Source organism: Balaenoptera borealis, assembly GCF_965194805.1.
Source record: "Balaenoptera borealis genome assembly, chromosome: 7".
NCBI classification, from domain to species: domain Eukaryota; kingdom Metazoa; phylum Chordata; class Mammalia; order Artiodactyla; family Balaenopteridae; genus Balaenoptera; species Balaenoptera borealis.
In genome coordinates this window covers 80,738,260-80,763,235 of record NC_138864.1, presented here as the reverse complement: position 1 = coordinate 80,763,235, position 24,976 = coordinate 80,738,260, and the positions used below count along the sequence as shown (strand labels likewise).

At 51.5% G+C, this 24,976-nt stretch overlaps 3 protein-coding genes and 1 long non-coding RNA gene across 4 annotated transcripts; 3 read left to right on the top strand and 1 right to left on the bottom strand.

Annotated features, from left to right (window-relative positions):
* Nucleotides 1-161: 161 nt before the first annotated feature.
* LOC309631548 lies at nt 162-4,324 on the bottom strand. The gene is made up of 2 exons (XR_014246339.1): nt 847-4,324; nt 162-605 (listed from the first exon to the last, which is right to left on the bottom strand). It is a non-coding gene; the product is annotated as an uncharacterized lncRNA (long non-coding RNA).
* On the top strand, nt 488-11,920 carry HOXA5 (homeobox A5). The gene is made up of 3 exons (XM_082398010.1): nt 488-611; nt 8,749-9,911; nt 10,896-11,920. The coding sequence occupies exons 2-3, from the start codon at nt 9,017-9,019 to the stop codon at nt 11,144-11,146; spliced, it is 1,146 nt and encodes a 381-aa protein (XP_082254136.1). The 5' UTR covers nt 488-611; nt 8,749-9,016; the 3' UTR covers nt 11,147-11,920.
* Nucleotides 4,506-7,505, top strand: HOXA6 (homeobox A6). Its single transcript, XM_082398040.1, has 2 exons — nt 4,506-5,687; nt 7,056-7,505. Exons 1-2 carry the CDS (start codon nt 5,246-5,248, stop codon nt 7,313-7,315), a joined length of 702 nt encoding a protein of 233 aa, XP_082254166.1. The 5' UTR covers nt 4,506-5,245; the 3' UTR covers nt 7,316-7,505.
* A 10,287-nt stretch (nt 11,921-22,207) lies between the features above and the next one.
* Nucleotides 22,208-24,527, top strand: HOXA4 (homeobox A4). Its single transcript, XM_082398024.1, has 2 exons — nt 22,208-22,927; nt 23,481-24,527. Exons 1-2 carry the CDS (start codon nt 22,297-22,299, stop codon nt 23,831-23,833), a joined length of 984 nt encoding a protein of 327 aa, XP_082254150.1. The 5' UTR covers nt 22,208-22,296; the 3' UTR covers nt 23,834-24,527.
* The last annotated feature ends 449 nt before the right edge of the window (nt 24,528-24,976 follow it).

Genomic DNA, 24,976 nt, shown 5'->3' with positions numbered 1-24,976 from the left:
GAAGACCTAGACTCCTGTCTCCTGCTTGGGTTGGGCCCACTTCTTATTACTCTTAATAAACCCCGGCCCAACTGGGTCTGTAAAACCTGCGGCCCCAAGTCGGGGCGGCCTCGGTGGTAAGATGGCGCCGGTGTAAGAGCTGCCTCCTCTTAGTGATGGGGAAAGGGTCATAAATCCGTTGTTGTTTATGAAAATTTACAACTTTGCAATACAACTTTATGAGTTGTTCGGCCCTTCCATTGGCCGCTGTCGGTCATGTGGATGGGAACCGTGAACATGAACTTTTTTATAATTTCCCTTGCGAGAATAGAGCCGCATTCTTTTGCTCCGCTCCGTCCTGCCTGCTTCGGCGCTCTGCCTTCTAGCCCGGCTCGGCTGTGCTTTGTCCGGCGATGGCGAGCGAGACGAGGCCCCGGCCTGGCCCGGCCCGGCCGCTCCCGCTGGAGGTGGGGCTCGTCCAGTTCCCGGCGCCGCTGCGGCCGCTTTGCAACTCGCAACCTGGCTGATTTCCTGCGTCCTCTAGCACCAGGAAGGAGGACAATTCGTCTCCCTGGGCTGCCCAAGCGACAGCTGTCAGAGGGGCAGGAGCTTCTGGGAACCGCCATCTGAAGGTGAGACATGTGGGGAGACAGGAGCAAAGGTTGTGAGACGGTAGCCGGCGCCGGCGGCAGTGGGAGAGGGCACCCAGGGCGGCTCTGAAGAGGGGCAGACTCACCCTCACCCACCCACTCGCCCGTTCACACACGCGCCCCCATCGCACACTACAGCCCGCACTCGCCAACACACACACACACACACACACACACACTCACACACACCCTCCCTCCCTCTCCTCTTTCGGCTCACCGTGGCAGTGAATGCTTGCTTTCCTTCTGTGGCACAGCGCCCTGGCACGGGGCAGGAACACTGAGCTCTTCTTTCTCCCCTTCCCCGGCGACCTCGCAGAGCCCAAAAGGAAGTGGCCCTGCACCCTGCGTTCCCTGCCAGCCTCCCGGGTTTGGATTTTTTTTTTTTTTTTATGACCCAATTGGCAGGATTGAATCCCCCAATAACTGGAGACAGTTCCCGACCTGGGAAGGTGGTAAGAGGGGAGGGCAAAGTGAATTCATCGACAGGGGGTTTATCAGCATCAACACAGCACCTTCTATTCCGTGGGAACTGGTTTCTGGAGAGAAAGGTAGACTGAGGGAAAAAAACAAACAAAAACTTACTAATTCAGCCAGGGTCCTCTCCTGAGTGCCTGCTTCCCTTCACGCGGTTTTCCGATGAGAGAGGTGTCTGAAGCGCGGGGAGAGGGAATAGGTTCGTGGGTGGAATTCTGTGTTGGGGGAGAGGATGGGGTTAATTGGCTGGGTGTTGCTTGGCGGGAAGTTTCGGTGCAGAGGATGTGGTGGTGTTATTGCGAGTGGCAGGGACCCGCAGTCAAGGTTGAAGGAAGGACGCAAACCGAGTCTGGGCGATAGGGGACCGTCCTCCCAGCCACAAACACCTCGGCGCAGCGGGCTGGCTGGCGACCGCGCTGCCCATCTCCGAGAGCCGGGGGAGGATTGTGCAGCCGACAGGGAGGAGGCGCGGAGGGCGCCGCGGGCGTGGGCTTGACGAAGCGCGATGGCACAGACCCAACCTGACCTGGGTGTACCTCGACCAGATTTGTCCCGGGAGCTTCCTGGGACAGCGACCAGAAATGATCCTGAGGTTCTGGGCTCGAGTTCTTTTTGTTTGCTTTTTGGTTTTGGTTGTTGTTGTTTCCACCTTAAGATGATGCCTTGGTATGCACTCTACAATTAAGAAGGGCCTGTGGACGTCGGGGACGTCCACCCGCGCTGGGGGGGGGGGTGCGCTGGGGCGGATAAAGCGGCGCATTTGCATCGCGGGGCCGTGGGCTGCCTGACTGAGGCTGCCGCGAGCAGATTATTTATTGCGACCGCGCCGGGCGCTCGCTGCTGCCACGCTGTGGCCATCGCCGGAACCGACGCCAGCCGCAGCCCCGCGTCGTGCAGCCTGGCGCGACTGCTGCGCGGGCCCTTCAGAGGTTCCCAAGCAGCCCGAGGAGAGGGGGGCGAGGGAGGACCTCAGGGGCGGCCTCCCAGGGCCTGACTGGCCGGGAACCTCCCCCGCCTTGGCCACCCCTGACCGGAGCTGGACGCCCGACTAGACTCGAGTCCTGCCGCCAGCCCAGCACCATGGAGACTGGTTGCACAGGCCGCCTGGCACGTCATGGCTGCTTCTCTCCAAACTGCGCGTCCCAAGGCGCCCCGGGGGCGCACACTGGTTCGGGAAACGAGCCCGCTGTGGGATTTTGAAATCGGAGATAGCACTTGTAGTCCTGAGGCCTGCAGGCCTGGCTGGCCCTGAGGAGGATTGGCTATGGCAAGGAAGGCGGGCTTTGGCTCCAAGCGAAGGCCTGTGACAGGCAGAGGCCGCACCTGTGTGCTATGGGCTCTGGCCTGGGCTAGCGATCCCGGCGGACGCAGTGGCCTTCAAGGAACCCCCCAGCAGGCCTCTCTCCAGACCGGCGGAGGTCGAGGAGCTCAGTGGGCAGCCCCAGAAAAGGGCGAATGGTGAGGCTCTGCTCGCTCGCCATCCCATCCCCCTCGAAGAGCAGCTGAAAGGTGAGTGGACTTTCTATGTGGCTTTGACCTAGAAAAGAGCCCTGGTGGCCATTCTCACCATCCCAGGAGAGGCTCCCTCCAGCGTCTGGGGCTTCTATTCTTGCATGAATGGCGCTCTCTCTCCATATATATACATATATACATATATATACACACACATATATATATATATATATACATATACATATATATGCACCTAATGCTGGTTGGAGAAATAAATTGGGCAGCTGTCAACGTGATATGTACCAGCCTTGGCTAACACGTAGAGATTTCAGTTTAATATATTTTTTCCATCTTAGTTTCTATAGAAGCTAGAAATATACTGTTTTTTTGACTCTTAGCTGAGAAATCAAATTCTTTCGTTGACTGGGACAATGATTAAATCGAGAATCCGGGTCAAACCATAACAAATACTAATAACAGTAGTAAACTGCCACCAGCCCCAACACCGTGTGGGACCTGGAGGAATGAAGCAGAAATTATGAATGTAAACATTTAGCAACATCTCCAAATGATTATTTTCATCTTACATGATAATAACTTGCTTGAAATCACCATCATCTGATGGTCTTGTTAAAGAAACAACAACTCAAACATGATTTTCTTCTAACACAACTTTTTTAAAAATCCCTTTTTAATTTTTGACTCTTGAGTTTTCATTTTCACCTATCAGATCCTTTCCCTAAAGAAATTCGAGGACAATTTAAAATTATATCCTTTCCTGCCAGGCCCTTATTTATATATGCAAAGAAGAAACTTTCCCAGCTTCGATTGACTGGGTCACAGTCAGAAGGCTTCTGGGTGCAGCCCCCATTGGGTGGGCAGCAGCCGATTTCGAGGATGCACCATAGTCTCTGGGGAGGCCAGTCATAGCCCAGTCCTTTCCCAATGTTTTCTCCTTGGGGGAAGTGAGGGGAGAAATCGAAAAGCAAGGAAGAGATTAAGGAAGTCGTTGCCAGATTCCTAGGGGGGCCTTGCCACACACCCCCAAGTCCTGAACCCCATCAGCCTGCATTCACCAGTTTTACAGATCTTATAAACACCCTCTGGATATTCAACCAAATCATATAAATAAATCGTTCTTCAAGCTCCACAGAACTGAGCATTTTAAAGCTAATTCAAGGGGTTTTACAAGCCTAACAAATACAGTTGTAAAAATGCCATTGAAAAGATATCACATTTACAAAATGAGATTGATCCATGTGCTATAAAAGTCAACTATCTCAAAGGAACACCTCTCAGGCAAGAGAGCACAGCCCAGGACAGTATTTTCCTGTCCTGTTTGGAGAAGGCCAGGCCTGGGGCTGCAGTAAAAGCAATTCAGAGAATTTCTGGGGCTGGTGAGACAAACTGTTTCTGGTTCTGGAGCAACTGTGGGTGGCAGGTCCCCCAAAATGTCCCAGAAAAGGCAGGAAAGGGGACATCCCAGGACAGTGTCCATGGACAGGCGACTCAGAAACCAAGCACATCCATCATTCCCGCGGCCTTGGGCCCGCAGAGCTGCCCTCTATGCCCGGCTGGGCCAGGGACCCTGGGTCACCAGCACCTCTGAAATGAGGACAGAGATTCCACATCTGGATCTGTCTCATCTCTGAGCTATCAGGGTGGCGGAGGGAGGGTCTGGCGAGTTGGGCTTGGGCAAGGGGAGCAGGTCCCAGGGCTGGATTCGGAGCTCAGTCTCACAACTACTCCTCTGTAGGTCCCTTTCTTGTTGAAACCAGTGGTTTCTGCCCTCTCGGTTCCTGGGTTCAGAGGCAGCAGGAGCGGGGCTCACAGCTTGTGAGGGCTGCTTTGAGGCCAGGCAATCGCTGGCCATTGGAAGGAGGCCCCTCGAGACTCAAAGGAGACGTGTTGTATGTGGGAGTAGGGGGCGGGGGGGGAAGAGACTAGCCTCGCCCTGGTCCTGGTCAGCTCGAGGTGAGCCTTTCCCCTTGGCGGCGAGGCCCAGGCCCTAGGTGGGAGTGGGGAAGGAGAGGAGGAGGTGATGCCCCAATTCCTAAGGCGCAGGAGTGAAGGCCTGGTTTCTCAGAGCCCTTCTCCAGCTCCGGAGCCCGCACCCACGGGTAGGGGAGTGGAGGGGGAGGGGCAAACTCAGGTCCCTGCCGGGAGGGCAGGCCGACCCGGAGCAAAGACATCCTCGTCACCGCCCCTCCCTGAGCGAGGCTGTCAGGTTTCCTGTTTGGAGAGAAAACCCAGCAAAACCCAACAAGGCAAAAGGGTGGGGTTGGGGGGGATAGAAAGAGCGGGCCTGGCCAGGTCTTTGCATCAGCCCGGACGCGGGTGCCCCTACCCCGGCCCGAGCCGCACGCCCCTGCCCAGGCCTCGCCCGCCACGGGCTTTCGGGAAGAGAGCCGGGCCGGCTGGCTGTGCGCGCCCATTAATCTGCCGGGCGGGCGGCGGCGGGCGGGCGGGCTGGGGGCTGTTTGTAACTTTGCTGCCTCGGTCGCCGCGGTCCCCGGGGAGCGGGCTCCGGCGCTCGCTCCCATTGGCCGCCGCCGCGTCAGCTGGTGCGATTTGCTGCTGTCGCTTTTGGCGTTCGGCCATCCAGAAACAAACCAGTTCGATGACTACTAATAGTTATAGCCAGATGTACTAATACACAACAAATCACAGTCCTGCAGAGGGGCGCGCAAATGAGTTCCTATTTTGTGAATCCCACTTTCCCCGGGAGCCTGCCCAGCGGCCAGGACTCCTTCTTGGGCCAGCTGCCCCTCTACCCGGCCGGCTATGACGCGCTGAGGCCCTTCCCGGCCTCGTACGGGGCGTCGAGCCTCCCGGACAAGACGTACACCTCACCTTGTTTCTACCAACAGTCCAACTCGGTCCTGGCCTGCAACCGGGCGTCCTACGAGTACGGGGCCTCATGTTTCTATTCTGATAAGGACCTCAGTGGCGCCTCGCCCTCGGGCAGTGGCAAGCAAAGGGGCCCCGGGGACTACCTGCACTTTTCTCCCGAGCAGCAGTACAAACCCGACAGCAGCAGCGTGCCGGGCAAAGCCCTCCATGACGAAGGCACCGACCGGAAGTACACGAGTCCTGTTTACCCCTGGATGCAGCGGATGAACTCCTGCGCGGGTAAGGTGTTTCCCTGCAGCCCCTCAAGAGAGTGGAGGGAGAGGGGGAAGGAGGCAGGGAAAGAAGGAAGGAAGGAGGAGACAGAGAGAGTAGAAAGAGGAAATAGAAAGAAAGGAGGAAAGAATGAACAAAGTTTCTTTGGGTTTTTTAAAAAAATAAAAAAATCCAACCCATTCCCAATGGGACAATCAAGCTGTGGCAGCATGAAGGCAGGGCACTAGTGTCCATGTAAGGTGACAACTTAGGGAGCGTGGGGGGGGTCACTGCCATGCTATGTGAGACCCAGTGACAGGGGCAACCTGAAGAGAGAGTAAGGCTGGATGGGAGAGAGCGCCTGCCCACACTGCACCCTGGTAACACCCTGCTCAGATCCCCAAGCCGTGATGGCCTTCTGCACCCATCCTGAGAACTCCCCTTTCCCTCCCAACCCCCTCACCTTTCTGCCCTTCAGAAACCCATCTAGATAAAGGCCCTCATTTGGCCCCTTGCAGTGTCTCCCCAAAGCCTTGGAGGGCCACATCCCCAGCCTCAGGATTTTTCCTCTCTCTCCTCCCTCCCCTCCTCCCCCTTCCACTCAACTGTTCACTCACAGCCAACTTCTGCCTCCTTCTGAGGCCCTGCCTGTGTCTCATACACCCAGCTTTGGGGGAGCCCCCCACCCATGGGTTCCTTTGGCACCAGAACAGATAGCCCATCACAGTCCTACATTCCAGAAACCCCAGATGGCCCATAGCTCCATCTCTTTGCTCCTGGTTTCCAAAAAAATCTACAGGGAATCCTTGGAGGAGGACAGAGGCTAATGCGGATTTTTTAACTTAACAGTCTTTTGCTTTAAAATCCACTTGTGTTTTCAAGAGCTCTGCGTTTCTCAGAAGGGCCATACAATTGGAAGGCATTTGCAAAGATTTGAGAGGGCTCACCATTTAAAAATTTTTTAAAAAGCATGTTGTGTCCTGACATGGCTGACCAAAGTAACATCTTCACAGAGGTCCGTGTGTGAATTTGGAGTGTCTACCCTACTCACAGGGTTCCATACCCACCATTCCCAGACACACACACTGTACTCCCACAAAACAGGCTTAGGTACCCCGATTTAAGAATGCTGTTCTATTCTTTTGCTTGTAATTTTTTTTACAGAGCAGATTTTTCAAAAACAATAATTTCCCACCCCAAGTCGTTTTAGGTGGAACACGTCTCGCTTGGTATGAAATAATCTTCTCCCATCCAGCCCGCTTTCGGTCCCAGACATAGTGGGAGAGGCGGGTGGTTTCCAGCCCCGAGGCCGGGGCGTGGGGCCTGGGGCGCGGGGCTGACTGGTCAGGCTGCCCGGATCCTGGCTTACCGGCGCCCGGCCATTTCTGCCCGCAGGTGCTGTGTACGGGAGTCACGGGCGCCGAGGCCGCCAGACCTACACGCGCTACCAGACGCTGGAGCTGGAGAAGGAGTTCCACTTCAACCGCTACCTGACGCGGCGCCGCCGCATCGAGATCGCCAACGCGCTCTGCCTCACCGAGCGCCAGATCAAAATCTGGTTCCAGAACCGCCGCATGAAGTGGAAAAAGGAAAATAAACTCATCAATTCCACACAACCCAGCGGGGAGGACGCTGAGGCAAAAGCGGGCGAGTAGACGCCTGGGCAGGGACCAGGCCCGCGCCGCAACCTCCCTCGGCTTGCCCCCTCGCCTTCTCCTACTCCCCAACTTTTCTTCCCTCCTGCTCCCATCCGGGGGGCTTTCGCAGCTTCAGGGGAGCCCGGCGCTTTGCAAACGTCTGAGCATTTATTTCTTACAAGAAAAAAAAAAAAAAAAAAAAAACAAACCTCACACACAGCCAATCCCAGCAGTAGAGCGAGGCGCACTGCACACGCAATCCCGCTCTCCAAGCCTGCCCAAGCCCGCTCCGGGTCTCAGGGCGCGCCCCAATCGGTCCCCAGCTCTTGTGTTAGCGCCTCTGCACGCCCCTGAGCTCGGGTCCGGGGTTGCTGGAGAGAAAAGAACCGGGGGCCGAGCCCCCTTTGGTGTCTGGGCGTTTCCGCCTCGGTTCCTCACCACCAAGTCCCGGAGGGCATCACCAAATCAACTCCGGCCACTGGGAAGAGGGAGCCTAAATTCTGGGGCCCCAGCTCTGCCGAGGCCTCCCAGGCCGCCCCCAGAAAGGAAGAAGCGCGAGGAACAAAAGGGGCCCGAGAGAGCCTTGTCTCTCGGCCCGGCGCGCAACCGTTCTTGGAAGAGAAGCAGCCTCAGCACAGCCGAGCCAACCTGGGCGCGGGTGGAATTTTACAGCCCTGGGAACGACTGGGCTCCCCGAGCTCCGGATTCCGGCTCCCCGCCTCCAACAGGGCCGGCGCTACCACTACAACAGCTTTCAGGACCTAAGGAGGCGGCCCAGGGCTATGGGAGCGGCAAGAGTCCTGGTTTCCAAATGTGCCAGGGGCACCTGAGACGCCTGGCCTCTCCAGCGGGGACACCTCCCCCCACACCCAACTTTAGGCTATATTTGTGATTTACTTTCGTCTTTCAGAACCCAGGAAGATAACTACGGAGGTACTAGGCACTGCCACAAAATGCTTTCATTAGCGTCCTCATTTTACTTCTGGAGGTCTAAGCAAGACCCTAATAACTCGGCCCACGAATCCCCAGGCCCCAAGCAGCTTCTGTGGCTGCGGGGAGCTTGGGCCCACTCGCTGGGTTCACCGAGAACCCTCCGACTTGGGGCCCGGTTGGCTCGAGGAAAGTGACCCGGTGGTGAAGACTCTCCAGGCTGGATACTTATAGCAAATCAAATAGCAAACTAATGACACGAAAACCATATTTACACGAAAGAAAAATCGACTCCGACTATAAAAGTGTATGGAATTTGACCTCGCCTCGGAGAAACGCTACACAAAAGCTATCTTTAATAGACGCGTGTCATTTAAGAGCGGCAGGGACACCGTCCCTCATGCGCTCGCAAAAACAGAGCCGTAATTGTAGCTGCTGCTGCGGGTAGGATTTATTTCTCCAATTGGCTAAATGGCCTCCCCCCCTTCCCCGAAGGTGATATCTGTATTTTCAAATTTCAGAGCTGCCGGCACGACGGTCAGAACCGACCCCAACCTCGACACAAAAATAAGAGGGGCTGCACAGCAGGGAAATAAAGTTGTAAATAAAATCCAAGTCACCATCTCCCTTCAGTCCTCTGCATCCTCGCCGGGCACGCGATCGGCAGCTGACGGCCTCACAATTGGTACATCCTAATGGAACTGCGAGGGAAATGCAATAATTTTGCCATAATGGGCTGTAACCTCAATTCGACCCCGGCCCTTGCAGCCCCGGGTCGGAAGCGGAGGGATGCGCCCTGCCTCCAGCGGGTGGCGCTCGAGTCCGACTGAACGACGACGGCGAGTGGCGGGCACGCGCCTGGGGCGCGCGCGCCACTCCTCTCGCCTCCACCCAACTCCCCCATTAGTGCCCGAGTTTACCTCTAGAGGTCATCAGGCAGGATTTACGACTGGACAACAAAAGCACGTGATTCGAAGTCGTACCCCATATTTGGGTGCCTACGTAGGAGGGAACCAAGTACATGTCCCAGTCATTTCCATAATTCATCATAAATTGTGCAAGGGTGCTATAGACGCACAAACGACCGCGAGCCACAAATCAAGCACACATATCAAAAAACAAATGAGCTCTTATTTTGTAAACTCATTTTGCGGTCGCTATCCAAATGGCCCGGACTACCAGTTGCATAATTATGGAGATCATAGTTCCGTGAGCGAGCAATTCAGGGACTCGGCGAGCATGCACTCCGGCAGGTACGGCTACGGCTACAATGGCATGGATCTCAGCGTCGGCCGCTCGGGCTCCGGCCACTTTGGCTCCGGGGAACGCGCCCGCAGCTACGCGGCCAGCGCCAGCGCGGCGCCCGCCGAGCCCAGGTACAGCCAGCCTGCCACGTCCACGCACTCGCCTCCGCCCGACCCGCTGCCCTGCTCCGCCGTGGCCCCCTCGCCCGGCAGCGACAGCCACCACGGCGGGAAAAACTCCCTGGGCAACTCCAGCGGCGCCTCGGCCAACACCGGCAGCACCCACATCAGCAGCAGAGAGGGGGTTGGCACGGCGTCCGGAGCCGAGGAGGACGCCCCCGCCAGCAGCGAGCAGGCTAGCGCGCAGAGCGAGCCGAGCCCGGCGCCGCCCGCCCAACCCCAGATCTACCCCTGGATGCGCAAGCTGCACATAAGTCATGGTAAAGCCACTCTTTTCCGAAATCCACGCGGCCGCGGGGGCGCGGCTCTCGGTTCCCCCTCTCTCCTTTACTGCCCTCTCTCTCCCCGTCTCTGTCCTGGTTTCGCCTCTCCCAGCCCTGTGGAGCCTCTCCCCGCCGTTCTCCTTCCCCTGCCTTCCTTCTTCCTCCTCTTTTCTGCAGCGCCCAGCGCTCACAAATGCGGGGAAAGGGGCCGCTGGCCAGCCAAGTTTAGACGTTGAAAGGGGGGGAAAGGGGAAAAAAAACCATATCCAACCCCAGCGCCTCGGAACGCGCTCATGGGTCAGGCCAGCCGAGCAGGGCGCAGAGAGGTAGAGGATGGCAGTAGGGGCCGTGAATCGGGCTTGTCAGGACGGATAATTTATGAGGAGGGCTACGCTGGGGAAACAGCGTTACTAATTAGAGTCCCCGAAAAGGGACTTGGTTGGGGGAATAATCGAGGCGAGAGCCGGCGGGATTCTGAAGTTTGGGGGCAGGAGGGAGAGCAGGAAAGGAAAGGAAAGGGAAGAAAAAGAAAGCAGGCGCCCCAAGCGTGCAGGCTGGAACAGGAGGCGGCTCGCGGGGCTGGAACTTTAAGGGAGGGTGACCTGGAGGCCACTTGGGAGCACAGAAAAGGGCCTTGCTTTGGTGGGTTTCTGAGTGGTGGGCAGCCTGAGAGGGCTGTGCCCCGCCTCAGGGCGCCAGGGGCAGGGCCAGAGGGCAAGAGTGGGGCGAGGGAAAGCCGGGCGATCCTCCGGGACGCGGCTCCAGCCTCGCATGGGCCGATTGTTCCCAGAGTCCAAATCGTATTGTTTTCTCTCTAGAAAGGAAGAGGGAAGGAAATTCGGGAGGGGTGGGCGGGCGAGCGAGGAGGGAGACTTGTTGAGCTTTTCTCCCCTGTTTAGGACCCTGGCTGGTCCAGCTGGCGGACTTTGGTAGCCAGAGGCTCAGGAGTGGGTGGCTAAACCGCTGACTTTTCTGTTGCAGACAACATAGGCGGCCCGGAAGGCAAAAGGGCCCGAACGGCCTACACGCGCTACCAGACCCTGGAGCTGGAGAAGGAGTTCCACTTCAACCGCTACCTGACCCGCCGAAGAAGGATTGAAATAGCACATGCTCTTTGCCTCTCTGAGAGACAAATTAAAATCTGGTTCCAAAACCGGAGAATGAAATGGAAAAAAGATAATAAGCTGAAAAGCATGAGCATGGCGGCGGCGGGAGGGGCCTTCCGCCCCTGAGTATTTGAGCGTTTAAAGTACTGAGCAGTATTAGCCGGATCCCGCGTAGTGTCAGTACTAAGGTGACTTTCTGAAACTCCCTTGTGTTCCTTCTGTGAAGAAGCCCTGTTCTCGTTGCCCTAATTCATCTTTTAATCATGAGCCTGTTTATTGCCATTATAGCGCCTGTATAAGTAGATCTGCTTTCTCTTCATTTCTTTGTCCTGAATGGCTTTGTCTTGAAAAAAAAATAGATGTTTTAACTTATTTATATGAAGCAAGCTGTGTTACTTGAAGTAACTATAACAAAAATAGAAAAGAGAAAAAAAAAGTCCCCCTTCGACCTCGTTTAGTGCCAATGTTGTGTGTTGCACTCCAGTTGTTTAACTGTGCATGTGAGTGGAAGTGTTCCTGTCTCAATAGCTCCAAGCTGTTAAAGATATTTTTATTCAAACTACCTATATTCCTTGTGTAATTAATGCTGTTGTAGAGGTGACTTGATGAGACACAACTTAACTTGTTCGACGTGTAGTGACTAGTGACTCTGTGATGAAAACTGTGACTCTGAGCGGTGTGTCCCTGCGTGCCTTTGTAGGACCCTTTGCACGAACTCTGGAAGTGGCTCTTATAAGCGCAGCTTCAGTGATGTATGTTTTTGTGAACAAAGTTACAAATATTGTCCAAGTCTGGCTGTTTAAGCAAACTGTGATCAGCTTTTTTTTTTTTTTTTTTGTATTTGTTTTTAAGGAAAAAATACTGACTGGAAACAAAAAATAAACTTTCTATTGTAAGTTTTCTTGGTCTGGTTTGTGCCAAATAGCAAGTGGCTCTTTTTGCTCTTCTGTCTGTCTGTCCAGTGCTGGGAGGCAGTGAGTCTGAGGCTACCTGAGCAGTCTGCCTGTGCAAGGGGACCTCAGACCAACACCCTGACCCGTGGCCTCCCTAACTGAGCCATCAGAGAGTTCAGGGCAGAAGGTGGAAAAGCTTTAGGTGGTTGCAAAGCCTGAGTCTAACCTGCCTATCTCTGAGGAAACCAGGTTAACTTGCTGGGTACAAAAAAGAGAGGAAGAGAGAGAAAGGAGAAAAAGCCCAGAGCTTTGTTAGCGGCCCTCGGGGGCCCACACAGATGCCGCCTCTCTCCTAAGGCCATCCTAGGCCTCCACTTGCTGAAGAGGCTGCTATGTCAAGTTGTGGCCCCCAGACCCTTTGCCCCTAACCCAGCCAGGCACCCTTTCCCACTCCTCGCCCTCCTGAACCCAGTTGGCTTCTTTTGCTACAATTAATTTGCTACAAATGGAAGGTACTTACCCCATCCTAGCTCGATTGGGAAACTCCTCAGAGCAGCTAAAGCGCAACTAGAGATTTGCACATTTACCGACTGCTTACACTGATGCCGTCTTTCCTTTTAAAAGTTATAAAACAGTAAACTTTATAAGCCCCAGTTCCGGCTATATGACATTTGGGTGCCAAATGAATAGGGTTTTGTCTATGAATTAGATCGTAAAATCATCCATAGCACAGACAGATCGGCTCACTGGCTATAAAACGTCACGTGGGGCCATTAAAGTAAGTTTTATGGTTTTGGGGAGTTGACATCCAACATTATATACCACATAACATATAATCTCACTGACGCTGGACTCCATTTGACTCTTTTGCAGGCTACGTGTGCCACCTGGTCAGGCAAATTGTCAATTTTAGGTCCAGAAGTGTCCAGACCACAAGTTTCTCAAAACTCTCTGAAAAAATGGCTCCCTCCGAGTTAAGGTAAGCTCGCCCCCTGAGCGCTTTCAAGTTTATTTGTACTCTGAAAACTTTCTTTCTGGATCTTTCTCTCTTTCTCTTTCTGGTTCAATAACTCTGAGGTTGCCTCGGAATTCCAAAGGGGAGAGCAAACTTTCCCTCTGCCCAAATTAGGAGCGCCAGGAGCCAGCTTTCGGAGGCACCACGGTGCAGAGCGCCTGTGGCCGCGCCGCATCCCTGGGCCTAACTTTAATTGCTGCACCAGCGCGGATGTTAATGACTTCCGCTGCTCTCGCCGGCGTGCAAAAAGATGATTTTTGTGTGCGAGTGGGCCTGTGTGCGGAGACCGGCCAGGGCCGACCCCCATCCCGGGGCTGGAGGGCCGAGCTCTGCTGGGTCTGCGGAGCCCTGGGTGGGGGCTGGGAGCCGGGGGGGGGGGGGGCGCCGGCCGCGGGCGCCGAGGCCGCGCTGCGCTGGGGCACGCTGGGGAGTTTGAAAGAAAGGCCCGGGCAGGACCGAGGCGGACGCTGGCGGGATTTCTGACGGGGCTGTGGCAATACGTCTCCGCGGGCCGGGGTCATTTGGCAGCACTGAACCGAGGTGGCGGCCTTCGGGGCCGGGTCGCAGGCTGGCTCGGGAGAGCCCGAGGGTGCAGAGGCCGGCCGGGCGCGGGCGGCACCTCTAGGCTGGGTCCCTGGGTCGCCAGGCCGAGCCCAGCCCGCTGGCGCCCGCGGGACGCTGGGGACCGCGTGTCCCCACCTTGCGGGGGAGGGCTCAGCACCCCCTCCCCCGCACCAGGGACCAGGCCCTGAACCTTGTTTGCCTGCACGTTCTTTTTATTTCGGTGGGACTGTTCTCACCAGCCTGTGAGTCTGAAGCAATAAACTTTATGGCCGGATTTAACTTTAGTCTTTGAATCCCCAAGCTAAATGAAAGGCGTTACAGTGCTTTCTTTTCTTCTGCCTTGCCTTTCTTATTCTTTCCTTTTCCTCTCTTCTTTTGTAGAATTTAAAATCTATGCACAGGACCCTCAAAAGGCAACTTAGGCATCTCCCTAGATAGCACTAAAGATTAATTTATTCCCCCTCAATATACAGGCAAACTCTGTCTTCCAAACTGTGCCCTAAAGTTTGGGGGGAAATCGAGGTGTCTTCAATGTCCAACTTAAAAGTCCCCAGAACCATTAGGTTGTTTTTCCTCACACATCATAAAGGGTAGTTTAGGGAAGAAATTGGTCGTTTGTCTGTAGGAGATTTCCGCCTTTCTTTTGTTAGTTGCTCTTTCTGTTTGATCCCAGGAAATTTACATAATTTATGATTTCCAAAACAGTCCCCAGTATTGCACCAATGGGTGAGATAGATTTTTCCTAGGTACAGTTCCACCTTGGTCTCAGCCACCCTTTCTGGCCCCAACCCTCTACATTCTTCAGTGGCAAAGCCATGACTGGGGACACTGTGGCCTGCCCTGGGGTCTTTCTCTGAATGGGTACCCACAAGGGATCTAGCAGATTTCCCCCATCCTGTATTAAGAACTAAGCCAAATCCTCCAACTCAGAAATGAAACAAAAAAATGAGATCTTCTGTCTCCAAATGCTTTTCTCCTTAGAAGCTAGCTAGGTGGATCTCTGCAAGTGCTAATTGGTAAAGATATTTAGTAAGTCCTTAAAGTGAAAACATTTAAAGTGTAGAGTTGGAATTTCCACAGACTTTATTGTGCAGAGGCCACTTACACTCAACATAAGTCCAACAGATGTCCCCAAAGTCAGAGGTTCAGAAAGCAAAACCTGGGAAGTTTTTTGAAAAATCGAAACCCTCCCACAAGTCCCACTCCTCTTGAATAGTGGCAAGGCAAATCCCTGAGGTCGTTTTGTGTAACCTGTTAAAGTGAGCATTTTCTGAGAGCAGTTCAGCACTCAGGAAGATGTGTCTGCACCTTAGTGGGAACCAGAATATAAACTTTATTTGGGTTCTCTTTTATTATTTTATATGTCTGTGAGAATTCTGGAGTCTTTCTTCTGCTGCTCTGAATTTCAGGTTCTTTACTGGAAAATACTAGGTTAAGGTTTTATTTTAGTTATTCATTTGGTGATCTTGATTGAGTGATTTCTTGGTGACTAAAATTAGCGGCAGAAAAAAAGAGTGATAGAGCTGCTGGCAGGTTCATTTGAGTAACATGCCTGGAAGAAGTGTCCACACCACCTCTGTGGTCACGTCCCACTCTGGGTATGGGAATGGGCAGAAAGTTTCTTGGACCAGCATCACACAATATGGGGGAATCTTTCCCAAGCATTAAAAAAATTACAGGCTATAAATATTGTCAGCTTGCTTATTTCTGTCTGTTGTAATCATCATAAAACTTCAGAGTTTAAGACGGCAGGCCAACTCACATGTGGTTAAATGACTTTAAAATACAGCATCCAGTCAGACCTATGTGAGCGTTATTGTAGGAATTGTTTTCTTTCTTCCTATTTTCATAGGAAGCATAGTAAGGAGGATGGCTGGTTATCTGCTCATTTTGTAAATAAGTTATTTTTTTCTCATGCATTCTTTTGGGTTGCTTTTGCAGAGGAAGTTACTTAGGAAAAAAATCTCTGCCACTAAGGGCTTTATGAAGACATCTAGCCTCAGCTGGTGGCAGAAGTGTTTGTCTGTGCTCCTAGCTTTGTAAAAGAAGGCATCCGAAACGTGCCAGGCCCCGTTTGTTTCTACAAGCTGAAGAGACAATATTTCCTGAACTATAAATATAATAGGAAGCTTCTGGTCACACTTACTTAGGGGTTTGTTAGGGTTTCCATGCTCTAATTTCACAACGTTATGCCAAGATTCCTTTTTTCCCCCCTGTTCTTTCCCCCACTTCATTGTTGGCAGCTCTGGAAGAGCAAGACAGAATTTTCTACCAGAAACGGAGTCATGTTCATTTGTTGAGATGTGAAGAGTATTATATCCAAACAACTAGTGAGGGGAGAGCAAATTACATCCTGAAAGATAGGCTATTAAAGAGGAAAACAATCCTTTTAGCTTGAAAGATGCCCTGCAAATCCTCTCCCCCACCTTCGCTCTGAAGTCTGTCCGAGGTTTGCCCACCATGGAGAGTGCAGAACGTTGTGGGCGCCATCCCTTTGGTTTCTAAGGCAGAATTTCTTTCTAGACAATGACAAAACTATAAATGGGGCTTCCAGACAGGGCTGAGGGGGTCTGCCTAGGCTCCCACCCACATAGGAGAGGGGAGCCACAGTCCTAGCCATTCTAAACCCCAGAACCGAAAGATCTGCCTAGGACTGTTTATTTGGTGTTTTTTTGCAAAGAAAGCTGCCTTTCTCCCACCAGTTCTCTTCCCCACAAACCGGTCTTTTCAATAATAATATTTGTTATGAAGGTTATTGGGTAATTATTGCGATTTTGTGAAGCAGCCCTTGCTGGAGGTGAAGTCTGTCATCGCCTAACAAATGACGCCCGTGCAGTTCACTGCCGGGTTAAGTAAATGCAGAGAAGATAAATCTGCACACCCTAGGAATCGCCAGCAGAGCACGCTTTAGTACAAGTTCACAGTCAACTCTCCTGCCTGGGCCAGCTTTCCCAACAATTAGGGCTGCGTCTTTATTTTTAAATAAAGGAAAAGTCTCCCGCTTCCATTGCCTGCTTTCTCCCCGTCTTTTTTTTTCTTTCGCTTTTCATGAGGTTCCCCTCGCAAAAGCCTCCTACTCCAAATTTTCCTTGTAAACGTAATGATGAGTGATTTTAAAATAATCTCATTCCTATTTAAGTGATGACAAAATGAGGTAGGAGGCTGATTTGACAGGAAATACAGTCACAAACACATAAAAATATCCAATTCACCCTCTTACTCCAAAAGGCAGTGGCAGAAGCAGGGCATCCCTGAGCTCCTGGGGTGGGGGGCTTCCCCTTGAAAGAAGAGGCACAGCTTTGTGTATCTTTGTGGTTGTAACTGCAGGTCAAAAAGTTGAGGGTCAAAAGTTTACGTTGTGCAGCGCTCTTCGTCATCTGCCCAGACAGAGTTTGATGTCAATGTTAGAGTTGCGATCTTGACTATCAGCACAAAAGATAAAATGGCTCAGAGTGACGCGTGTATCACGGTATGGACTCCAGGTGAACCCTAGTGGTTGAATGACCTCAATTACGAAGGAAAGGATAGAAAAATTCCTCTTTTCAAGACTAATACATGCTGTATTTCATCTTGAATTATCGCTCCCATTCTAAGGGAATAGCAGCAGGTAAATAGGCATAGATTATTGAAACACCAACACCCTAGATGCTGGAGAACCAGGAGTCTGTTTGTGGGTTTGTCACAAAATAAAAAAGCTCAAACTCATCAGTGGACCTTTAAGAAATAATGTAGCAAGTTGCCAATGTTCCATCATACCTTCAAAGGAAAGAGATCGGGCAGGAAACTTCCTTTATTTGAAAACTGTGATTTTGATTGGCCAGTTTTTTTCCTTTTTAGTACCTATAATGATCCCTAAAGTGTGTGAGAACAAGGGCAAACACAGGCACTTCTTGCAAAATGTATCCTTTGCAATTTTCAAGGACAGAATGCTTTTTATGAAACTGCCACCCACTAAATGCAAAGAGCTGGGAAGGGGAGAAAAGAAGTGGAAACCCTCCCAAAAGGGGCAGGATTCCTCCACCCTCTCCACCAGTGAGAAAATGCTTATTGGTACCAGGAAAATATTGCTGTTGTTGAAAGTTTTTCATTATGTTTATTGTGAACCCTACACTGAATGTAAGAGAAATGCTACAATCTATGGGTGAATAAACTGTAAAGAATATGCCGTTTGAGCAGGAAGGTAGAATCCACAAATGCCAGACCTCTTCTCAAGACCACCGTGACAGACTTCTATTCTTCAGAAAATACTCTTTAAAAATACATTTGGAATGAAAGCCAAGGAGAGGGGAAGCAAGCTAAGGAGGGAGGGCTGGAGAGTAGAAAAGAAAGGGAATAGTGTGTGAGGGAAGCCTACTGGAACCATGCCTTGTGTGTGCGCTGCAACTGGAGAGCTAAACAATATTTTATTTTTCATGCACCTATATTAACGTTAAGTGTTGGTGCCATTAGCATCTATTTTCTGGGGGACATATTTTCCTTTTCTGTGTATTGATCTTCAAGTAATTCGTGTAGGGAAACAGAGAAGAGAAAGATGACATTTTTTTCCTAGGTTTTTCTTTTAACTTTAGAGATAAGCTAATTCAACTACTCAAAATGTAGACCCTTGCAGGGACATTTAAGATCATCCCACTATAGTCTTCTTGATTAGATTTGCTGGTGCCAGGTATGTTCAGGGGTAAAAGCAAATATTTCCCAAACACTGCCTTTGTGGAAGTAGTCAGGTTGCTTCCACTGTGCAATGTGTAAAGTTTTCACTCTGGCCAAGAGCTTGAAGCCAAATGGGGGTGTGCCAGATGAGAACAGAGGAAAAGGAACAACTGTGGTGACTGCTGTTACAGCAGCGAACACTTCACCACATCTGGGCCAGTGAAATGCAGAAAACGGAACCCCCCCCCCATTTCTCACCAAGACAATTATGTGTCTCTTTGAGAAAACCCTGTTATTGTGTTATTGGTTAAAAACGCGCCACACCTTAGGAACATGTCAGCTTCAATAATCACAGACACCTCTTAGCTAGTTTTTCAACTCAAAGAAAATGTACCTGCAGAAGTTATTGATTTTAGAGTGCTTACTTTCTTTATTTGGAAGATTTTAATCTTTAGGCCTTTCACACAATCCTGGTTAAAATTCATGTCTAATCCGGATATGAATTTCATATTCCTTATGCCTGGGTTGTGTTCATTAGTATAAACTACTATAAGGAAATTACCCCCAAACAATTAATTGGTCAAATGGCTGATAAAGTATTGCTTCTCTAAAATCCTATGCCGACTGTAGGTGGGGGAAGCCCTCAGATGCCACCATCAGGCATTTTGAAATTCAGTCCTTCTCCTGTGCCCTCCAGAGACGTGCTTCAGACAGCGAACAGTCAGTCTGGGGGACTCTCGCTCTAGAGAACAAAGGACAAATACAGTCAATACATTCCATAACGTTTACATTTCCTTTGCTCCCCCCGCCTTGGTTTTCCCTGAGAAGGAGTGACCTGGGCAAAGCAGCCCGCTCTCTAAAAGACACTGTATAGACCTTTTAGAAGCGCAAAGTCCAAGGCCGAGGTGAACTTCAGGTCAGCGCGTCTAACAAATATGAAAATGTCGGCTGGTGAAGGGCGCGCCTTGTGATTTAACAAAGACTGTCAATGTGTAAGATTAATAAGAAACAAAATGCACACGGTGTCACTGTTCGGTCACTTTGAAACTTGGGACAGGGCTGTATTCAAGAGGGAAGGCTGTTCCAAATATATTCAAAATGATTCAAATCAGATTCAAACTAGGCTGCAAAACACTGCCCCTCTCTCGCCCTCCCTCTCCCTTGGACTCCCTTCACTCTCCTTCTCCATCTGGGACTCGAGGACATGATGAAAAGTTATTTCACTTAATGGGACTTTAAGAAAGCTTTTGTTGGGAATATATGTTATCCCTGCACGTGGAAATGAGCAAATGTGCTTACCAGTTTCCCAAGAAAAGGATAACGCTTTCACCCTGCTTGGGACTGGAGCCAGTTGGCGTGTGGAGATTAGCACACCCCCTCTCTGCTCGATTTCAGGGCATCCCATCTTTTTTCGGGCAAGATGCTGCTGGTAAACCTCAGTTTATTTATTAATTGAGTTAGTTTCTTCCTGGCTTTACTTTGGTGTCTTGGATCGCATATGAAGGCAAGAGTTTTTTTGTTTTGTTTTTCAAAAGATTATTTGATTCAATGGAATGATGCTATGGCTTGCAAAGAGAGATTGTGGAAGGATCAGAAAAGGTACTGAGATTGTTTATTACAGCCATAAATCTTGCAGTAAAATGTCAAAATGTCGGTGTGTGAGATAACACTTGGTGGTCCTGGCTCCGTTTGTGTTTATGATACGAACCACAAAGACAAGTTACAGGCCTTGGGGGGATTCTGTGTAAGCCCATCTTCCTAAAGTAATAGAACCACATGAAACACAGGCGCAGTTAACTCGTTTAGGTTAACCATATACAAAACAGTGCCTGAGCCTCGTTAATACTTTAAAATAGAAACTCGGTAGAAGGTTCTGAGGCTAAACAACATGAATTTTGTGTTTCAGTGTCTGTAAATAATATTGAACAGACATGGTTAAGACCTTAGTCTGATGACACGAGGAGGGAGGCAAAATTTCCTTGTCATGTTTTTTCTTCCCAGAAGCTTAGCCCAGTTTTGCTAATTACTTTATGTATGTACATATTATTCATGTTATATAGTACATATATGTATTTATTATTTTTTCTTGCTGTAGAGAGATATTGGTTTAGGCAGCTATATCACAGGCTAGAGAGTCTAGAGAGGATGTCTAAAGATTTACACTCAGCGTTGATTTCTGTCTGTGGCTTAGATTTCATTTTTTAAAATTTTCAGGGTGTGCCATGTCAATGGACAGCACTCTTCACAGACACACATCCAATGTGGAAAACCTCTTTGTACCACTTCAGGGTGATTGCAGTTAGAAAGCTAACATGATCCCTTTTTTAACCTCTTTTCCTAAATTAGTTTAAAGATTAGTCACATATAATGGGCTTTATGTGGCTAAGCATTAAATGACTATCCATCAAATGGATATATTCCAGCATTTAGTAACTCATATGAGTAACCGATATAAATGAAGATAGAATTCACATTCCTTTTGAAGTGTCTCCAGGCTTAGGCTATGACTTTCCTTGCCTGCGTTCCAGACTCAGTTGTGAGAAGGCAGTTTATATTGCTCTTTGAAAAACCAACTAAGGTGCACCAGCTGAAAAATCCTTGCTTTACATGCCAATATGAAAGTGTTTTTAGAATGGTGACTACGCTAGTTAAATGCACTGCTTTAATCTAGGCTGAAAAGTAGAGGATCTAGGTGTGTCTGTCACTCAGAAAAGGAAAGGGAAAGTACACACAACGAGTAAGGCATCAGTATTTACTTCGAAGATCAACATTACGTGGAATTAATAAGTAATTTATTTGTTAATAATGGCATAATTAGTTTACCCATCAAATTTCAATTACCAAATGGCAGACAACAGTCCTCTCTCCCCACTTTCCAGAGCTACTAACACCATTAATATGCTAATTTTCAGCAATCCAGAAATTATAGACCGTCCTTAAATATAACTTTAGCCTCAGATACAGCCTGGAAAAGCAACAGCTAAAAGACAAAACAAAATTCTTAGCGGGAAAAGACCCGTCGGCACAGTGCCTATGCTATCCTTAGCTTGTTTTTGTTTGGGGATTTTTCTGCAGTAGGAAGTTGTTGGTCTCAACGCTCGATTTTGTGGCGGCATCATCGCTTCTATCCATCGCCACCCTTGGGCCACTTTCTCACAATCGCATCTACTACATTCGAGCATGTTTCATTCTGAATTGACACCTCCATCAAATGAGATGCTATTAGGAAGGTTCCGTTTGCTTTTTTTTAAGGTAAAAAACCAAATAGCTTCTGCTTCTAAAAGAAAGAAAAAAGGAAAAGTGCTCATCCGGTTGTATTGGAATAGCCTTGCTTTACATCCAGGGGCCGATTTCTCTCAGCTGCTCACCCACCCACCCTTTTCGGCTCCTGCCTGGCTTCTCAAACTGGGGACGTTGGGCGCGGACGCGGCGAGCATGATGTGCGGAAGGGAATCAGTTGGTGAGAAAACCGGTGTTAGCCTCATTCGTTTTATTCCCCGGCCAGGATAAAAAACGGAATACCCCCTTGGTCCCGACGCCATTCCTTCCCCCAGGCGGCCTCGAACCCTTGAGGACGCCAGGCCAAGATAGGCTGGGCCCCGAGGTCAGCGCTGGGCCGCGGTCGCCTGTCTGCCCCGAGGCCTAGGCCAGAGTAGGGTACGCATAGGGCTCGGTCTGGGCATCCGAGAGGACCAGAAGACTGCGGGCCCTGAATTCCCAGCGGAACTCAAAGTTGGGGGGTTGGACGCCCAAAGCTCCAGCTCCCTCCCTCCTCCTGGAGCCGGACAGCAGCATCCATCACCCGCCCGCGCGCTTCCTGATCCGGGTCCGCGCGCGCGGCGCGCACATTGGCGGGGGCGGGTCACGTGGCGGTACTGGGCGGGGCGCGCGCGGGGCCGAGACCGAGGACGCACACGCGCGCGCGGGCGAGCCGCGGGGGAGGAGCGGCGCGAACTTTGGTGGCGTCGGCGGCGGAGGGAGGGAGGGGGGAGGGGGAGGGGGAGGGGGAGGGGGAGGGGTGGGCGCTTGACAGCGGGGGAGGGGAAAGGAGTGGAGGAAAGGGGGGATGGGAAGCGAGGCAGGAGGGGGAGGGGCCTCGGCGAGCCCAGAAAAACGACAACGCGAGAAAAATTAGTATTTTTGCACTTCACAAATTAATGACCATGAGCTCGTTTTTGATAAACTCCAACTACATCGAGCCCAAGTTCCCTCCCTTCGAGGAGTACGCGCAGCACAGCGGCCCCGGCGGCAGAGACGGCGGCCCTGGCGGGGGCCCGGGCTACCAGCAGCCCCCAGTGCCCGCGGCCCAGCACCTGCCGCAGCAGCAGCCCCAGCTCCCCCACGCGGGCGGCAGCCGAGAGCCCCCAGCCTCCTACTACGCACCGCGGGCCGCCCGCGAGGCCTCCTATCCCGCAGCCGCGCTTTACCCCGCGCACGGTGCCGCAGACACCGCCTACCCCTATGGCTACCGCGGGAGCGCCAGCCCCGGGCGGCCGCCGCAGCCCGAGCAGCCCCCGGCGCACGCCAAGGGTCCCGCGCACGGCTTGCACGCGAGCCATGTCATGCCGCCCGGGCGGCAGCCCCCGCCGCCGCCGCCTCCCCCGCAGCATCGTGCGGCTGCCTCCGCGCCCCCGCGGCGCTGCGAGGCGGCTCCCGCCACCCCGGGCGTCCCGGCAGGGGGCAGCGCCCCCGCGTGCCCGCTGCTCCTGGGCGACAAGAGCCCGCTGGGCCTGAAGGGCAAGGAGCCCGTGGTGTACCCCTGGATGAAGAAGATCCATGTCAGCGCCGGTACGTGGCGCCGCTGGGGAGGCGCGGGAGGGTGGGCTGGGGCCGAGCCCGGGTTCCAGGGTCGGGGCGGGGGTCGTGGGGAGAGGCCGAGGGGTAGGGGGCCTCGGGAGGGGAGCCCCCAGCTGGCTCAAGCTACAGTGGGATGTGGGTGTGTGCGCGCCAGCTAGCCGCCTGATCCCAACGTGAGAATCCTTTTGTACCCGGGGTCCCTTTATCGGGAGATTTACGAGACGCCAAACTGTTAGGGCAGTAATTATAGCCCCCATAAATTTAATTGCCCTGGCAGAGGCTTCAGGCCATGTGTCTTTGAAGCTTTTCTTCAGCCCCAATGCCCAGCACTATTCTTTATGGCTCTCGGGTGTTTCCCGTTGTCAATAGCCTGTGAAACATTTTCTTTGCCGTTTTATGTATCTTGCGTGAACTTGGTGTCAGGTTATTATATAATGATGATGTCCAATTGCTCTTCCCCCACCCCACCTTCTCTCTCCTCCTCCTTTCCCTCTCTTCCACTCCCTCCTCCTTGGCTTTCTCCTTCGGGGTTATGGGCTTTCAGTCAACCCCAGTTATAATGGAGGGGAGCCCAAACGCTCCCGAACCGCCTATACCCGGCAGCAGGTCTTGGAGCTGGAGAAGGAGTTCCACTTTAACCGCTACCTGACCCGGCGTCGCCGCATCGAGATTGCCCACACGCTCTGCTTGTCCGAGCGCCAGGTCAAGATCTGGTTTCAGAACCGAAGGATGAAGTGGAAGAAAGATCACAAACTGCCCAACACTAAGATGCGATCCTCTAACTCGGCCTCGGCCTCAGCAGGCCCACCGGGGAAACCACAAACTCAGAGCCCACACCTGAACCCGCATCCTCACCCCAACCAGGGCGCCTCCACACCCGTTCCCTCGTCCATATAATCTTGCAGAGCTCTAGACCAGTTCTTTCCCTCACATGCTTTTCTTTCCTCTTCTGCCCCTTTCCCATCCACCCCTCCCCATCTGGACTACAACAGACCCCAAAACAAAACTCAGCTTGGTGAAAAGGATAATAAAAAGAGAAGACATTATCCGGGTAAGAGTGTGAGCTGGTTGCCACCCAAGGGAGGACAATGGCCAAGATGCTGGCTGATGGAACAACCTGCTGGCCTGAACAAGGCTGCCAGGTTTGGGTACCTGAGAAGAACCACTTGGCATCAAATACTTTTGAGATGGCTAAAGTCAGTCGCACAACCCAGGCTGACTGGGGACATGTACATGTATATTTGTTGCAAGCAGAAGAAATCAGACCCTTTTCCTATCTTCCTTATTTCCCCTTTCCTCATTAAGGCAGCTCATACAAGCTTGTACCGAACTGAATAAATGAGTAGACATTGTGGACGTCACAAGATTATTTAATTCTCAAAATGTACAGACCTTGATGGTAGATGTGATATATGTTAGTTTCCTTTTCTTTCATTTATTTAAAATATTGTTGTGGAGATATTGTTGTCTTATTCTGAGGCACAATCTTGGGTGAGGGGGAGTGCATTTAGACCCATGTGCAACTCTACAAATTGTGGTGTGGCTCTATAGAAAGACATGTGCTAAGAATAAACTCCGTTTAAAAAACAAAGTTCTGAGACATATTTGTGTGTTTCCTACTTTTAATTTTAAAAAAATATTCTCTCAATTGAAATGGTTGACCTTGCATGTAAAAATCCTGTAGATGGCTTGAGTTGCATTCACTTGGACTGACTGCCCACATAATTTGTTCAACTTGAGCTGAACTCTTGTCAAGTTTGACCCACTGTGGGAAAAGTTCCAAAGAGCAGGAAGGCTCTTGAGCTCTGAGAGGGCTCCTCTTCCCAAACTTGGCCAGGCTTTCAGGCTTCAAGTCTCTGTAAGGCATAGAAACGTGTCCTTCTCTGCAATGAAAGGTGAAACTGCGCAGTGCTGTGGGCCCAGGAGTTTCTGCAGCTGTTCTACATGCTGAACTCTGAGCACACTTGGAAAGAAGTGGTCTCTTTGGTATTTATTGCACCTTCACGCTTAATCTGTCTGTTTCCCTGGAGATAAAAACTA